Source organism: Diadema antillarum, unplaced genomic scaffold (genome assembly GCF_040938485.1).
Source record: "Diadema antillarum isolate AM-2024a unplaced genomic scaffold, OU_Dant_1.0 seq00000740_RagTag, whole genome shotgun sequence".
Taxonomy (NCBI): Eukaryota; Metazoa; Echinodermata; class Echinoidea; order Diadematoida; family Diadematidae; genus Diadema; species Diadema antillarum.
The window spans coordinates 936754-955517 of record NW_027271638.1 but is presented as its reverse complement, the minus strand read 5'-3'; the positions used below and the strand labels follow the sequence as shown (position 1 = coordinate 955517).

The 18764-nt window shown below is 37.7% G+C and overlaps 2 protein-coding genes across 2 annotated transcripts; both read left to right on the top strand.

Annotated features, from left to right (window-relative positions):
- Positions 1–330: 330 nt before the first annotated feature.
- LOC139738416 (neurotrypsin-like) lies at positions 331–5833 on the top strand. The gene is made up of 3 exons (XM_071649053.1): positions 331–599; positions 3953–4276; positions 5475–5833. Exons 1-3 carry the CDS (start codon positions 536–538, stop codon positions 5831–5833), a joined length of 747 nt encoding a protein of 248 aa, XP_071505154.1. The 5' UTR covers positions 331–535.
- Positions 5834–6645: 812 nt separating this feature from the next.
- Positions 6646–18227, top strand: LOC139738414 (neurotrypsin-like). The gene is made up of 6 exons (XM_071649050.1): positions 6646–6730; positions 8062–8382; positions 11847–12164; positions 14481–14798; positions 15518–15835; positions 16977–18227. The coding sequence occupies exons 1-6, from the start codon at positions 6646–6648 to the stop codon at positions 17384–17386; spliced, it is 1770 nt and encodes a 589-aa protein (XP_071505151.1). The 3' UTR covers positions 17387–18227.
- Positions 18228–18764: the final 537 nt, after the last annotated feature.

The following is an 18764-nucleotide window of genomic DNA, read 5'->3' as shown; positions in this document are numbered from 1 at the left end:
ACTTGATAACAAACTGCATTTTCAAATACACATGTACACGCACACACACACACACACACACACTCACACACACACACACATGATTATATATATATGTATGTATATATATATATATATATATATATATACATGCGTGATAGATAATCATAATATAATGAAGCGTAACCTTTCCAATATACTATTTTTTTCCCAAAAATTTGCCTCGAGTAAACATTTGGAGAGGTCGGGCAAATTTTTGAGCATACATCTTGCATACAGAAAGGTATTGTCAAACAGCGTCACACAAATGATTGTACGACTGGTACGTGCACATATACCGAGGGCGTACACCCGACACATTGCCTTTTTACTTGTATAGTAAGAGGTTCAAAGTGTGTTTGTAAAACGACGCGAGAATGAAGAATGATGACTTTTAGTTAATATGATCGCTTTGGTCAAGGCACATTTGCATGTTTGATCTACACTGCGTTCACTGTGTCTCAGAAGAATATACAGATCCCGCCGAAAGACACCGTTTTGCAGGCCTCTTGGCAGAATGGAAAAGTGCGCCATTTTGTTAATGCACATAGCTCTCCTGGGATCAGCAGCAGCGCAGAATGGTAACGTTGATTAATACGAATTCGTAGAGGATATTTTGCGTATTTTCATCACTATATTGACGGAGTTATTATTCAATATCAATTTTACAGCAAACGTCATCATAGCCAATCGTGAAAACACAGTTCCGAACAATAGGTGATTGGTCTTTGCTGTGTAATTCAAAGCTTATATTTGACTGGTACTGCTTTGTGAGTATGGAACCAGACAACGAGTGTTCTTACGTTTGCCTGTGGCGACATCATCACATACCATGTGCTTGTTTTGTGTGTAGGTTAGTTAACCTTTCGTTTATATTCACTACCTAAAAACACTAAAGCTAAAGATATTAATTATGCATATGCTGCAATATGCTGAGTCATGTCAACTGCTTTGAACAATCAGTGTCCATGATCTAGCCTATACCACACCAATGGCGAGAAATATTCCACTGAAAATTGCAGAAAAAAAAATATGTACAATCATCATTAATACTTGTTTTACAGTCATGCTACTTTTGATGAGTTTCTTTACCTGTTAGGCCAATGTTGATCAATAAAGACCCTCGTTCCCTCATGATAGGCGTCGCCAATCTATTTTTTTTTTTTCATCCACTCGAAGATCATGTCTAATTAATTGTAATGGTTTGTCACATCTATTCCTTCCCAATTATACAGTCTTTCAAAGATTAATAGTCAGTACTTGGTTATCATTGCACATATAGAAATATTGTACTCTACATGGTATTCCCTTCATTGATTGATTACAATGTAAATTAAGCCAGTATGATGTTTTGCTTTTTTGTTGTATGTTCTCATCTAACGATGAATTGTCAACATTGTTTCTTCATTACAAAACAAGAGAGCGAAGTGTATAATGATATGTTGAAGAATAAAAGTAAAACTTAATCCAATTTAATATTGCAGGCAAAGTATCAAAGAAACAACACATAGTTGAACATTGTTGAACAGTAGTTCACATTATAGCCACCCAGCTCAAAACCCCCCAGAAGTAGGCTAAAAATAAAAATGAATTTCCATTATTGTTCTTAGTTTAAACGAGTTTAAGGTTTAGAATTAAATTCACTTTGTTAACATTGAATAATTCCAAACCATTCCGAAGTGCTTGAAATAAGAGAGAGTTTAAGGAGGTGCAGCTTCATAGGGAAGGGAGAGACGATTTGAAGTTTTGAAAGATTAAGGTAGCTTGCTGTGCACAAGTGCACTTCCCATTTAACTGTTGAAAAAGTAGAGCCTGTCCATCTAAACAAAACAAAACAAAACAAAAACTCATTATACCTCAATTTCAGTTCGGTTTTAAGCCACCATTTTTTTTCACAGTAGGTAGAATAAAAAGGGTGTTTTTCCAAACGAAAAAACAAACAAACAAACAAACACAAAACAGTGAGTTAGTCAACCAAAATGACACATGAACTATTCTTGTCATTTACAGAGAATCATAATCTCCGACTTTTTGTAGCCTTTTACCTTTGACATGCTTATACCTGCCATTATCACTTTAGCTATAGCATTCTTTACGTCTATGATATGTAACTGTGCATCACAAAACCAACAAAAAGTCACCCGTCCTTCTTTTACTCTAAACAGTTTAAACGGGTCAACCTAGTCAATAATAAGTTTTTGTATTTTCTGAAAAGCAATATTTTTTTTTGATCTTCATTTTGTTTGGGATATGATTCAGTGAGGGATCATAAAACGAACAGAATTGTGTTTTCAGCAGTGTTTTTATACCATCTTTTTGTGGAGTGATTAGGTATGCCTTGCAGGCCCCTTTTCATTTCTTTAAGAATACTCACTTTTCACCTCCAACTCTAATAACTTTTGAAAAGATGATACTACTTGCTTGCCAAGTTGATATCAGTCATGGACAGAATGTTTTAATAGATGAACATCAGTTTCAGCGTAAGCTTATAATGCAGTCATGTTGCTGCTATGGAGTTACATACACCGTTTGTTTTCCCATTCATTGCACGGTGTAAGACTTGAATTTTAAACGCTTGAGTAGACCCCATACGTGCCTCTTTACTCGATATATTACACTCTTTGCTACAGTGGGTGTTTTCTTTCCAATATTAAGATAGAATGGGATAGTGTGAGTGAATTCAGATAGATATAATTTGAAGGCTCAAAGTCTGCTCTTTCAGAATATTCCCTTACCTAAAGATCCATGTCTGGCTACCTCTTTCTTCTTTTTTTTCTTCTTTTTTTTTTTTTGGGGGGGGGGCGTTGTAGCGCAGGGACACACATAATACGCTTCTGGCACTTACATGTCAGACCTTTCGTACTTCTCTGAAATGTTTTAAAGTAGTACATTTACCTCTGTCAAACTTGTCGCTGTCATTTTTCACTTGACATTGTCTAACAAAGTGCTTACTTCTTAAAGACAATATAGCAGCAATCGATATATTCAGTAAAGGATAAAGTAATACTAACTGTACAAATAAACATTTAAATAGTCTAATATGCATGCACTCTACTGAAAAGATCTGATAAGAACTGAAAGTAATGCTTTTGACGATGAATAATGCAGCAGTCAGTGAGTTTTAATTGAGGACAGTTGACACAACACAAGAAAACGCAACCACTTTTTTTTTTAATGTCAACATGAGATAACGTGCGTTCTTGCAGCAGACAAGTGTTTTCAGATATGTCAATGACACTGATAGATGGTCGTACATCTTGGTTTCTTTTGCATTACATGGTTTTGTCTTTAAATGTGTTTATTATTATATTTCATTTCTTTTTTTAACGGGGAGGTATTTTCTAATGAAACAATATTGATTCAGTACAACGTACGTACTTTCTTATTATATTTGTGGTTTTAGTGTTGTTTTCGATGATTTATGGGATTGCTTGTTGGTCACCCATATGTAACAGTGTAATGAAAGCCTCCAAAAGGATTACATTTTGTTTCATAATCATTTTAGCGTTAATTCCCGAAAAGAAAACAAAAGACACAGATGTGAAGTAAACTGATATATAAGCATACTTGTTATTATTGTCGTCGTTGTCGTCGTTGTACGAAAACACATACAACATTGGAGCCTTCCCCTAATACTCATACTAAAACAAACACATAGAAAACGTCCTAGGAACTATAGTGATATTATAGCTCCTAATGGTTCCTAATATACTATTGTATCATAATCTATGATATAATTTTATATAATACTACTTATTGTATAATTTCAGTATTAGCTTGTGTCTCGGAGGGGAGCTGATAAGAACCACTGGAGCTTATGTAAATTTCTTCACGGGGGAGCTCATATACTATTGATTGATTTGTTTTCCATATCTGAGCTCATACATGACTATCAGGCAAGCATAAATTTGTCTGTTAATCATCTCTTATGTAGATGGAGAAATTCGCCTCCTAGGTGGCACGGTGGCCGGTGAAGGGCGCGTGGAGATTTACCACAACGGGGAGTGGGGTACAGTATGTGACGACCGGTGGGATATTAACGATGCAGCTGTGGTATGTCGACAGCTCGGATACCGCGAAGCTTCGGGCGCCCCGGGGTCGGCCTACTTCGGGCGGGGAAATACCACGCAAACCATTTGGCTGGATGAAGTTGCCTGCTCGGGCAGCGAACAACGGCTGAGTGACTGCCAGTTTGATGGCTGGTTCAACCACGACTGCACTCATTGGGAAGACGCCGGCGTCATTTGCGGTAATCTAGGTAAGGACATCTTTGTTAAATTTGGGAAAATTAAAAAGTTGTGTGCAGGGGATAAAACATTTAAATACATTTTTGTTAGAAACAAAAAAAAAATGATACAGAAAGTACAATGAATCATTCTTTTGAACATTCTAAACACTATGGGTGCAACTGTAATATTCGAACAGGATGTAGTTATTAAAACATATTTTCATTTTTATTACAAAACATTAAGATATTTATCTGACACTTAATAAGCCATGGAATATGCCTGCGGGCAACCAATTTATCTTTCATTCATGAAGTGTTTAAACGTAAACCATAAACGCACGAACATTTTTATTACTTTAACCCCCCCCCCCCAAAAAAAAGCGGATAATTATGTACTAGTACCATGCGTACAAGATTTCAAAAATGCGAACCATTGCCTGTAGGTGTTATTTGAAATTACATCCCTGGATAATCATATGGAAGGTTACACACACACACACACACAAATACCACAGGTAACTGAACGAATTCATTGCAAATCCATTTATGCAATATTTTAGCAGTAATCTATGAGTTTAGCATTTCTAGCAAACCAATTGTATCATTCCAAATCCCAGCCTATCTGCCCCTGTGCACTCTCAAGCACTCGCACGCACATTCACCACCATCACACATCAGAGTTTATTTTCCCCTGCTATCTTCGCAGCAGAATTTGTATTGTTTACCAATTTACCTACCTACCTTTTCCTCGGGCCGGCCATCTTTTCAAGCAATGCTTACAATGGCGGCCCTCTGCATTATCATTTCTTAAATATAATATTGTTATTGTAATCCCAGCTGCATAGACATGCATACTGTAATATCATTAATTTCCTTTTATATCGTTGTTTATGCAAGTCAAACGACTCTGTTTCAAATATACTTTGTATGTTTCCCATGTTCACGATTATTCAATTTATGTATATATTGATTTGCAGAAAATAAAGTATCTATCAAACAAACATTTAAAAGCCTTATTGAAAATTTGAGGATTTAAAACGAATACTAGTATCTTAACAAAACAAAAAGGTGCTCAAAGACAAAAAAAAATGCTTGTTCACCTTTTTGAAACCTTAAAATATATCAAAAAGACACGATAGAAATCGATAATGACAGATACACCATCATACCAGGAAGATGAAGTATCTGGCAGTCCATTAGATGTTTACATTCCCCGACCTTTCTCCAGTATCCGAGGGAGATGTACGGTTGTCCGGAGGCTCAAATCCTAGGGAGGGCCGGGTCGAGGTCTATTCCGGCGGTCAATGGGGGACCGTGTGCTCAGATTCGTACTGGAGCGACACGGACGCGCAGGTTGTTTGCCGTCAACTTGGGTTCGAGAGTGGAACCACCAGCTACGCGAACTACGGCTCGACGCAGGGGCTACCGGTACTGTTAACATCCGTCATCTGCTACGGGAGTGAGGATAAACTCAGCGATTGCTACCATAATGCGGAATTGATCTACTGTCCATTAAACACCCCTGCTGGAATCAAGTGCTACGGGGGGCTCTATGGTAATGAAACAGAAACCATTTCATTTACATAGCCTACTTTGTTAGTACATGTATTATTATACAATAATTATAGTATGGTAAAGTATTCATGATAATCTTAAATAGTACAGTGTTTTTGTTTGTCTGGGTTTTTTTTTTGTGTGTGGGTTTGTTTATTTCCATCTGAGAAGATGGATGGATTCTCCACATTCAGCTACGCTAAGCTGGCTTGCCATTGGGTCCATTTGGATGTGAGGTGGGAACATGTGGGACCACTTCACCGGGTTAAACACCTTGCTCTTTGCAATGAATGAATGAAGCGGGATCTTTTACGTGCATGAGCTGTGAGTCTCTCATACACGGGACCTCCATTTTAGGTCCTATCCGAGGGAGTAGAGTATTTTACCTCTTGCTAGAGGAGACGGTATGATTACACACAACATTGCTGAGTCCAGACCAGGGTTCGAACCCAGGTCCTTAGGATCGTGAGGCAGACGCGTTACCGACGGAGTCAAGTCGACGACCTTACTGTAGTAGTTTTCACTGTGAGATTCACATGTGGGCTGACTAGTGTGATCTGTCGCTGGTTTTCACTTGCAGAAATGTCAAAGCAAGATACATGTATTATTCAGAGCGGTAACGGTTCATGTGTGAGGGTCTTCAATTTGTCTCCCTCTAAGAATGTAACCTCTTGAGATCACAACTGCTGATCTGTAAGTTAACAAACATGTCGGAAAAGGGAAAACCAGTGGGACTCGAACCTGTCATCTACTGCTTTTTGGGAAGCGACACTACCACCAGGCTGTCAGTGGTATTATTCAGCAATAATACCACCCCTTTGAATAATATCTTGCTTTCATTCAATATGCATGACAATGTAGGAATTTCGGAGCTGGGGTATTTGTTTCATGGTTACTGTGTCACTACCGGCAACCAGGGAAAGCCTGGTGGTAGTGTAGCTGTCTGGATAGCAGTAGATGATATGTTCAAGTCCAAGTGGTTCTTTTCTTCCTACATGTTTATTAATTCACAGATCAGCAGTTATCTTAACATATAACATTTACAGAGGGAGACAAATAGAAGACATTTACACATGAACGGTATTATCGTAATGATGATAACGATGATGGATAGATAATGACTGAGAGAAAGGAGAGTATAACGTTGTGAATTTATTCACTCTTTTAGTCTGGTCGTTGCAAAATATTATCCTTCTATTACCAAGCATTAACAACTGAGAAAGGATGACGTTTAGATGCTAGACTTACTTCGTCAACTGAGATAAAAGAACTCAGATGTGAAATGATCGATTTCAATCCTCATCGCTGGATAAGGAGACTTCTACACTTAATGACGTCTGCTCTTGGCAACAATAATAAAGAAAAATAATAATTTCACCAAATTTTATATTTCTTAAGAAGTGTACACATTTCGTCAACTTGCTATTGAAATGGTAAAGGCAGTGCCATTCCCCACCTGCTTTCTGAAACGAGAAAGTCAAATGTTGCTTTATCATGTTAGAAAGTGAAACTACTTTAAACTTTCTCATATTTTATTTTGCTTTATTTTGGCCGATACTACTCTATTTCTTTTTCTTGGGGGGGGGGGGGGGTGGAACGACGTTGTTCTACCTTGATGTTTAAAACAAAAATCACGAATGGTGTCCGATTTACTCATCGGAGGTTCAATGTTCATGGACAATTAATGTTTCCTGTGTTTCTGCTACGTTTCTTTAATGCCAGTAAGAACTGAAAACAAAAACAAATTGTGTTCAATATTTTACAGGTTCCAGTGGTCTTGAAACTTAGTTGATAGCTATCATCGTTGTAGTTGCGTTGGTCATCATTGTTACATTCGTCGCCATTATCATCGTTGCGTGGGCGTCGGCAAAGAAAAAGACATCTGTCATGGATATAAAATACCTATTATTATTTATTATTTTTAATATTATTATCATTATTGCTATCATTATTATTATCATTATTAGTATTATTATTATTATTTTAACTAGTAGTAGTAGTAGTACTACTACTACTACTGTCGTTATTATCATTATCATCATCATCATCATCATCATTATTATTACATAAAATATTATAAATGGTTCAGAGGTGTCAAACTGCAGAGTATACTATATCCGTTCGCAATTTGTTTGCTTATGCTTAAACGTTTAACAGACTGCTTTAGATATTCTCCTTCCAATTCAAAAGAAGGCTCATGAAGGTAAATAACAACTCATCGGCTTAAACGTACCCGACCTTCGTTGATTTCTTATGAACAGGGGACGAGGGGAACATCCGACTGGTCGGTGGTGAATACGAACAGGAGGGCCGTGTGGAGTTCTGCTACAACAACGAGTGGGGCACGGTGTGCGGTGACCAGTGGGGATTAGCAGACGCGCAGGTCGTCTGTCGTCAGCTAGGCTACGCTGGCGTCATCGACTCCAACGCTTACTATGAAGGTGGTAGTGGTACTATCCACCTTGACGAAGTGTCATGCCTGGGCTCCGAAAGCAGGCTGGCTGATTGTACCCACAGGGGTTGGGGCTCCTCCAGTTACTGCGGTCATAGTCAAGACATTGGAGTAAGGTGCAGTCTCACAGGTAAATGCATGATTATTTTGATTGTTTTGGTATTGCTATTGTAGATTTTTTGTCGCCCTTCCACAAGTCCTTTCTGTTTCTCCAGATTTCAGTTTTATCAAATCTGTATTGATAAGATATGAATTTAGATCCTATAGCATAAATTATTTACAATTCGCGAAAGAATTGGTTATTCAAATTCAGCAAGTAGTCAACAGATAACAGAGAAGAAAGCATTGATTTCCAGACGTCTGGGCTTGTAGTCAAGGCGCTAATTCCTGTACGGGCCTTAATTAAGGAGTTCGTTCAACCCATCCCGCAGAAAAAGTTTGACCACACAGAGTGGTAGATGGGACCTCCAGGAACACCCCCAGGTAGTATGTGAGTCGAAATTGTGGTATCAATAAAATTTTACAGGCCATTTTAGTTGCGACAAGACCTTATTGTTCGAAAAAGAGTCTGCGCACGCCAAGACTACTACACGCACCACTAGCACTGCTACAGGCACCAGTGCCTGTGGTGCGTGTAGTAGTCTTAGCGCACGCAGGCTTTTTCCTCGGCAAACGAGGGTTTTTGCCAGCAAACTCACTAGCTGAGGTCAGTGTAGTTTAGTTTCTAGCCGTTTTTATTTCGTGTATATTTTTTCCGAGTTGCAGCAAGCCGAGTGAGGTTGCATACCCAGTGATTGTGACCCCAAACCGTTCGGGCGTCGCAATCACTTGGTATGCGCCTTCGCTCGGCTTAGCACAATAAAGTGGGCTTCTAAACATGCGCAAGCTGCAACTCGGAGAGATGAAAACGAAATAAAAACGACTAGAAACTAGACTGGGGTCGGTTACGGCTGGCACTGAAAATTACAACATAATCACAGTTTTTTGCAGTTATTTCATGAATAATTCCTCAAAACACCGTACAACCATATATATATATGTTGCTAGAGATGTCAGCAAAACAATGGGATACATTGTAAGTTATTATTGTGCATGGTTACCATAGTAACCAGATGTATACAGGTGATTGATAATCCAAAAAATGCCTCCAACTGCTGCAAACTTTGGTATTTTTTGTTCAGTTTTTTTTTTTTTGTAGCTAGGTGAATTAAAAACAAACATTTCTATTGATTATTGTTCAAAAAAGTTTTTTCCCTGTTGCCATGGCAACCAGTAATATCCAATCAGGATTCAGCTGTCAATACTTAAGAACTAATGCCCATATTTTCAAAAAGCTCAATAAGCATGTCATTCTGCATAATTGTACCATTTACCGTACTTTTAACACATATTTGACTTCAAATTACAGGCAAATGTTGTTTCCAGCAATGTATGGACACAAAATTCCCTTCAAAATCTATGTTAATACAGAGAGCAAAGCCGACGATATTCTCATATTAGCTTTTTAGAGTATATATGTGACCGTGCACCTCAAAACGAACATAAAGTCGCACACACTGATTTTGCGTGAAGACTGAAAATAAGTGAAATGGGTCAACCTAGCCGAACTTGACTTTTTCATATTTTTTGAAAGAGCTGGTCTTCTTTTACATTATGCTAAAATTTGGTACCATAAAACGGGCAGGAAAGTGTGTTTTTTAGCAGTTTATCTCGAACATTTTTTTGCTAGAATAGTGTGATTAGGTGTGTCTTTAGAATCCCTTTTTCATTTCTGAAAAACCTTGTCCACACTTTTCACTTTCATTTCTAATAACTTTTGAAAGGATAGTGCTACTGCTTTGAAAGTTGGCATTAATTATGGACGGAATGTGTTAATGAGGCATGCTTAATTTCAGTTTAATTTGATAATCCCTTCATTGTCGTTATTCTGGTGGTTTACTTCCTGTTTATTGTCCCATTCATCGCACAGCCAGCACGGTTTAGTAAAGATTAAGCGCTTGAATAGACACTGTAATTCAGAGCCTCTTTTCTCAGTTCACACTTTCCCTGACTTTGTGCTTTCTTTCCAATATTCAGATAGGTTAGGAGAGTCCATTGATTTGAGTTATACATCATTTTAAAGCTTAAAGTCTGCTCTTTCAGATTATGGTCTTAACTAAAAATTCATGTCTGGCGACTATTTGTTTGTTTTGAGGTGCAGGGTCACATATTTACAGAGAAATGGTTATTCCAAACAACCTTGGAAAAGAGCAGAAGAAAGCAATTGATTGTTCTTGTTCTTAAAGGAAATTTATTCAAGAATGCAGATAAATTCCTTTCTAAAGAAGGAATATACACGTACACTGCATTATCCATCAATGGAATTAAAAGCGTACTTTTTCGTTGGTAAGCTAGGGTTAAAAATAAAAAAATATAAAATGAAAAGTCATGACATGTAAATTTGTATTAAAACGTGCAGTAATGAATTAATGCTATAAAGGAGAGAATGAGGGAAAATCTTAGGGGCCCTATCCGTTTTATCCAGGTTAACTTTGTAGTGTTGAGGTGTGTAGTTTAACCCTATAAAGCCCAATGGGGGGGGGGGGGCACATTGTGCCCCCTACCATATCTTCATTTGCCGCTCCTAAACCCTTTACCCGATTTCAACCAAATTTGGTGGTTTTTCCTAAAATCTTATTACAAACATTTTGATATATAATTTAGGTATGTCCGATATTCCTGTTTGCTATGGCAACCGTAAACTGACAACCATGTTAGTTAGATTTTGTATGATTTTCTGTTTCAATTTCAGTTAACAATATAATTATGGATGAAATGGGGTTTTCTTGGCTATAGTTTGCTAAAGGAAAGAAATGTGAAGTAATTATGGTTGAGAATTACCCTGAAATGGTCTTCTTATTATTTCCTTTATTTTCTATATAACATAGGCAAACAATAGATATAATAGAAGTAATCGAAAATACAGCATTTTTCAAAGATTACCTTTTTATTTTGTGTTATCTTCACACAAGCTTTGCCTGGAATATCATTTGTTTATCATAATATCAATCTGTAAACTTAAAATTTCAGTATTTTGGGAATATGAAATGTGATACAAATATGAAAATTATGCATCCATTCCAAGCAATACGTAATAGGTTTCATATATTTCTTTATATTGCAATGAATTACGCCCCCACATGTTGACCTTGAGAAATTTCAACCATAACAAATAGTGAACGTTGACTTGCTCTTCCTTTGTAGTACATATGAAAATGATTAATATAAAATAACAACATATTTACTGGGGATAAAGAAATAGAAAGAAAAAACATGATTTTAGCAGAGAATCAAGAAGTAGGGATAAAACCGGTTTCACAAGTACACGTCAGCTTTCATATAATGATTTATGCGTCCAAGTTTTGGAATATATCTTTTGATGAGCGTCTGGTAGTTGTTTGAGTCGTGTTCATATCAGACTCTGGATGCGGAGCGTAGAAAATGTAATTACAGGTGATCCTAATACTTTCCAATAACCGTTGGGCCCCTCAACTCAGTTCGTTTAGTTTCTCCTTGATCTATATACCTGACATTCATTGCAATTTTCTCAAGCAGAAGATGAGGGGAATGTCCGGCTAGTCGACGGGTCCTCCTCACTGGAGGGGCGCGTGGAGATCTCCTATAATGATGAATGGGGGACGGTGTGCAACGACCAGTGGGACTTTACCGACGCCCAAGTGGTTTGTCGTCAACTGGGGTTCGCTGGCGTCGATGACCACGAAGTTTATTTTGGCAGCGGCGTCGGTTCCATCCACCTCGATGACGTCGAATGCCTTGGTTCTGAAAATAGGCTCGTCGAGTGCAGTCACCGATCTTGGGGCTCCAATAACTGCGATCACACTGAAGACGTTGGTGTGAGATGCAGTGTCACTGGTAAGTATGTTCTCATGATAAAAAGATCGTAACATTAACAATGCATTATGTTGTGCATTGCCAAAATAATCAGCAACTCGTTATGTGCCGCTTTCGCACACCCGACTCAGTCGACGGCGTGCCAACTTAGCATAATTCTGCTCAAACGGACAAACCTGCCCAAACTGATTGATAGATCGCCAAATGCCAAGGCAAAATGAGAGCGTTTCTCCTGAATCCGTTCCTCGCGAATCCGTTCCTGTCACATTTGCTTGCATTTTATGTGGTGATCGAATATGAAACGGTGTTCCCTACTGGATTTGCATGTAAATTCTAAGTTTCTGTCCTTGCTTTTTTTTTTTGTCCATGGGTCATGGATCTGCAACAGATGTACTTGTCATTTTGAAAGAAAACAATGACAGATTTGTCATACAATTTCCATCAAAGCAAATAAGTTTGATATTTTCTTTACAACTTTGCTCACTACATGTCCAGTCTAACTGACATCTATAAAAGTTACATAGATATGAAAAAGAGACTGTTTCTTCAAAGCATGACTGCGTTGGTGTGTCAAACTATTGTGGCACACACGGAATTTCCACTCTCAAAGTTTTCGCGACAATAATCTGTAGGAAAATTACGCCATTTCGCATACTGAATTTCAACCCTAAATTATCTATACATTAGGATGTAAAAAACAAAAACAACAATAAAAAAACCCGCAATACTTAATTGCTTACAAAAGCGTTTCATGGAACACATACCTTAATTTTTCCTGCTCGATATCGAAACATTTTTCGAATCTTTCCCCGTGTCTATCACGTCTATGGAAGCCGGAATGTTTAAGCCCTAAAATTATGTCGTATTCACATTATCATTCTCATGTCAAATTGCTATTAGAGCAACTATTGAGTGTGCAGTATGTGGTTACTTGTTCTCATTTTCTCACACACATAAATATATGTGAGAAGAATCTTCTGTCCCCCCGAATATTAGTAGTTATTCTCTTTTGATTATTCTTACTTTTGGTCTTTACTTGTTCCCGTGCTCCTCATCCTGTTCCTCACACTAGACATTTGTTGGGACCTACACTCGTATTTCTCTTTGTATCCTTTACTTTGATTGAAAATGGCACATCGACCGCTAAGTATTATGTTTGTATTCCTATTTCTTTATGTATATATCCAAGCTGGACATTCTGTATTATAATTGTTTCGTTATGTATCATGTAGTTTTCATCGAGAAATACGAAAATAAAATTGAAATTGAAAATTAAATAATGCGATTAAAGGCATTCTTTGCGCCCCAGAAAATTAAAGAGAAATGAATTATCATGAAGAATTTTAATGCTAAATGTGAATTTACTTTATCAGTTTAATACTCAAAATATTTTATCGAAAGAAAAGATTTTTTTAGATTTGCACATTAGTATGAATAGAGCACTCAGATATTACTAAAATTGATTCACTGGTAGAACGGCTTCTTGGGAGCTTGTTTACGGTATATGCTGTGAACACTTATGAAGTAATAGTGTTGAAAGTGAAAAAAAAAAACAAACAGAGATGGAGTGAACAAGCTTAACATAGATTAATTCAGGTTTATTTTGTTTTGTTTTCTTTTGTTTGTTTTGTTTTGGAGGGGTTTCAGTGCCCTATCTTCATGAACGTACGGAACATGATATTATCCAAATGTGTTTTGCATGTATTACTTTGAATAGTGCATTCAACATTTTTTCATAAATTTTATCAACTCTATCCAAAGCGTAAACAGGTGGCCAGACAGGATTTTTCACTACATCTAGCTCATGGCTGGTGGGTATCTTTTATATGGGTAATAAACTTTCAGAAATGAGTGGTGTAATAATGCAGTTTTAGATCCAGAATCCATCACAAAAGTAAAATCTGCATGACGAGTAAAGCGAAAAGTCATCCAATAAGGTATTGATCTGGACAAAGAAGAAACAACATTGGATTGAAAGTGACGATCAAGATTTACCAGTAACGACTGGAGACTCAAAATATTAAAGGACAAGTTCACCTTCATATACATGTGGATTGAGTGAAGCCAACAATATTAGTAGAACACTTCAGTGAAAGTTTGGGGGAAATCGGGCAATCTGTTCAGAAGCTATAGTAGTCTTCTCATCCAGCCATGACTGAGTAGAAACTTCAAAAAATCATAACTTTTGAACGAATTGTCTGATTTTCCTCAAATTCTGATGTCTTCTACTGATATTGAAGCATTTACTCAACCCTCATGTATATGAAGGTGAACTTGACCTCTAACCTCATTTCTAGATTACAAGCTTACAATTTTCATTGTATCCGTGGTTCACAGATAACGAAGGAAACCTCCGACTAGTCGATGGCCTCTCCGACGAAGAAGGCCGCGTTGAGATCTACCACGACGACGAGTGGGGGACCGTGTGCGATGACCAGTGGGGATACGATGAGGCCAAGGTAGTCTGCAGCCAACTCGGCTTTCCCGGTGTTGATGACTCCTATGTTTCCTTCGGCAGCGGCACCGGTACGATTCACCTCGACGATGTCTCATGCCTGGGATCCGAAAGCAGGCTGGCCGATTGCACTCACCGGGGGTGGGGCTCCAACAACTGCCAGCATACTGAAGACGTTGGAGTGAGATGCAGTTATAGAAGTAAGTTTGGTTTTAAAACCTCTGTGGGTTCAAAACATCGGAATAATCGCATACAATTATGTTATAAAGGGAATGTGTGTGTGTGGGTGGGGGTATGTAGGTAAAGGCTCCGTCGTTGTTTAACCCCATAAGGGCTCAAACGCCACACAATCTTTTTTTTCAACAGTTCGTATCTTTCTTTGCTAGTGAAAGAAAAAAAAAATGCCCGTTTATAATTGGTATAATTTTGTCGTTTACCTCTTTGTTAAAATAGTTGCAAAGTCATTCAAAGTCCCTCAATTGAAAACAAATTCGACTTAAACCTGATGCTCAAATAAGTAACACTTTTTAACTCCAAGTAATATACACGTTTCTCCTAGAGTGACGATCAAGATTTACCAGTAATGACTGGAGACTCAAAATATTAAAGGACAAGTTCACCTTCATATACATGTGGATTGAGTGAAACCAACAATATTAGTAGAACACTTCAGTGAAAGTTTGGGGGAAATCGGGCAATCTGTTCAGAAGCTATAGTAGTCTTCTCATCCAGCCATGACTGAGTAGAAACTTCAAAAAACATAACTTTTGAACGAATTGTCTGATTTTCCTCAAATTCTGATGTCTTCTACTGATATTGAAGCATTTACTCAACCCTCATGTATATGAAGGTGAACTTGACCTCTAACCTCATTTCTAGATTACAAGCTTACAATTTTCATTGTATCTGTGGTTCACAGATAACGAAGGAAACCTCCGACTAGTCGATGGCCTCTCCGACGAAGAAGGCCGCGTTGAGATCTACCACGACGACGAGTGGGGGACCGTGTGCGGTGACCAGTGGGGATACGATGAGGCCAAGGTAGTCTGCAGCCAACTCGGCTTTCCCGGTGTTGATGACTCCTATGTTTCCTTCGGCAGCGGCACCGGTACGATTTACCTCGACGATGTCTCATGCCTGGGATCCGAAAGCAGGCTGGCCGATTGCACTCACCGGGGATGGGGCTCCAACAACTGCCAGCATACTGAAGACGTTGGAGTGAGATGCAGTTATAGAAGTAAGTTTGGTTTTAAAACCTCTGTGGGTTCAAAACATCGGAATAATCGCATACAATTATGTTATAAAGGGAATGTGTGTGTGTGGGTGGGGGTATGTAGGTAAAGGCTCCGTCGTTGTTTAACCCCATAAGGGCTCAAACGCCACACAATCTTTTTTTTCAACAGTTCGTATCTTTCTTTGCTAGTGAAAGAAAAAAAATGCCCGTTTATAATTGGTATAATTTTGTCGTTCACCTCTTTGTTAAAATAGTTGCAAAGTCATTCAAAGTCCCTCAATTGAAAACAAATTCGACTTAAACCTGATGCTCAAATAAGTAACACTTTTTAACTCCAAGTAATATACATGCTTCTCCTAGATTTTTTTCAAAGAATTGTCTGTTACTGTCTAATTAGACACTAAAAACATTGCCAATATACTCTCCTTTCATCTTCATTGTAGCTATCTAGTAGCTATAGTGTGCACTTACAGATAGCTCATTTTGGTAAAATGTCGACCACATCAATAACAACGATGAAAAATAAATAGAGGGTGAAAATCACAAAGTCGAGAAGTCAAAGAAGAAGAAAAAAAACAATGAAGAGAGGGGGGTGAAGAAGGGACATGGCACACTAGCAACAAAGTGCATTTGTGACCTTAGAGTCTGCAACTGATCTCCCACTAGAAAAAAAATTAAAGATTTAACGTAAAATTAGGACAGAAATTATGACATTTGATAGAGGAAATGTGCATTAAATATGAAGTATGTACCTGCACAGGCATTGCAATTTGAAACCAAATCAAACACAAAATGCAGAAAAAAAGCGTACAAACACAACAACATTAACACATACGATGCAGTGATTTTCGGTGGACTGGCATTATGTCGAATTGAGATGAAAATATTTTGGCCCTAGCAGATTTCGCGTTTATAGATATTAGTGGCTGATTCATTTAAGATCGTGACACTTATAATGTAAGTAAATATCAATATAAGCACATATTAGTATACTCTGTATAAATAATAGTATAATCAGTAGGGCCTACATAAGGGGATAGTGCTCTGAGTTATGCAATTCTCTTGGTTTTTGTCTGGAGATGATTGTCTTTGGTAAGTTTTTGACGACATGGCTGTGTTACATGTTTGTGTGATTCTCTTTCAGCCTCCAGTGGCCTCGAAACATGGGTAATAGCTATCATAGTTGTTATTTCCTTGGGAGCCTTCATTACGTTCAGCTGCATTGTAATTGCTGCGTGTGCGTCGGCGAAAAAGAAAAGCACCGGTGCGCAGAATAGAACTACGGTGGCGGCCTTCACAGTAAGCGGTGGAAATTATCCGTCCGCCGCCGGACCTACAACAGTACATGCTTCATCGGTCTATCCGACGCAGCCAGCAACAGTGAATTTCTACCCACCGCCTCCTAGCTACACCACCGTCATGGGGCCTGCGGCGTCCATCCCTCCGATCGGCAGCGGAAATAATGTACCGTTGGCGCCTCATTCAGCCATCAACCCATCTCAGGCAGAATCCGATGGGACCACTGTATCTAAGCCTCCCGAGATTGCCAAATAGGGCGATTCACTACCGACATGTCTTTCTACAAGAAAAATAATGCGATCTGACGCGTCACATTCATGGTCAGAGCAAGTTTAATACCAAGTCATGCGTGAAGATTGTCCATTTTGCTTCTCAATTGAAAGGCAGCTATGATTATTGACTAGAAACTGAACATTACAACATAATGATTCCGAATGCTTTTTGTGTTTTGTTTTGTTTTTGTCTTTTTTTACGTCGACAGATTACCGTATTATGAAAAAAAAAATACATCATGTATGAGGATGGATCAATACGCTTTCCTTTGATCTTGCCTATGCAACTTACCAATACAAAGACATTCTTTAGAAGTTTGAAAACGCTTCATTTCTGCTAGTTTAGCCGTTGTTTTGTCTTTCATTAATGTATTTGTATATCTTTGATTGTTACTTAGAGCAGCGTAAAGAAAAGAAGTTTATCTTAGTGTCTACATTTTTATCTTAAGAATATGAAAACCCCAGTGCACGTTTTTCTTACAAAAAAATATTGTATTTCTTTGAAATCCTGACGAATAAACGAATGAAAAAATTGCGATGGTATTTGCATTCGAGGAATCGAAAAAAAAAATCGAAAAAAAATAATATTGTCATTATAAGCGCAAAGGGTACAAAACGATTATCAAATAAAAGTTTCGATATTGTGTAATATTACCTTTATTTTATGTCGTTACTTGATTTTACTTTCATATAGAGGTGCTTTTTTAACATAATGATAATAATTCAAGTCGCATACATGCGTGCAAGTACAACAACTCTAAATGAAAACAATTGTAAATGAAAATATTTCCTTATTTTCTGATTTATTCTGCTTGCTATAAATGTCATTAAAACATACAAAATGATGTTTCTATGTCTACCTGTTGCTTGCTGTTGACGTGCTGTCATCTCTGCTTATGAAACACAACATTCAGTATAAAGACGAACATGCACTGTAAATAATTTGTTATATGTATATGTATATAATTATATATATATATATATATATATATATATATATGCATGCATTTAAACGTACATATAAACAGAATTACTTAAAACGTCGCAGAATGCATCCGAGACGGTTAGATATGACATTAAATTAAATGAAACATGGATGAACATTATGTCACACGAAGTCCACATTACAGAAGGATATCTGACTGTGCAACATTAAAAAACCCTACCAGCAGCTGCAACAACAAGAACAAGGACAGTATCATCAACTATCCCAGCATTTTCTAAATACCTTTAATCAAAACAAAAGCATACGTTTCCGAGTTATTTATGAGAAAAAAAGAAGCACTGACACCAAAAAAGAAAAGAAAAAAAAAGAAATGGGAAGTAAAGCAAAGGCAAAAAACGGAAGACCAAAAGAGTAT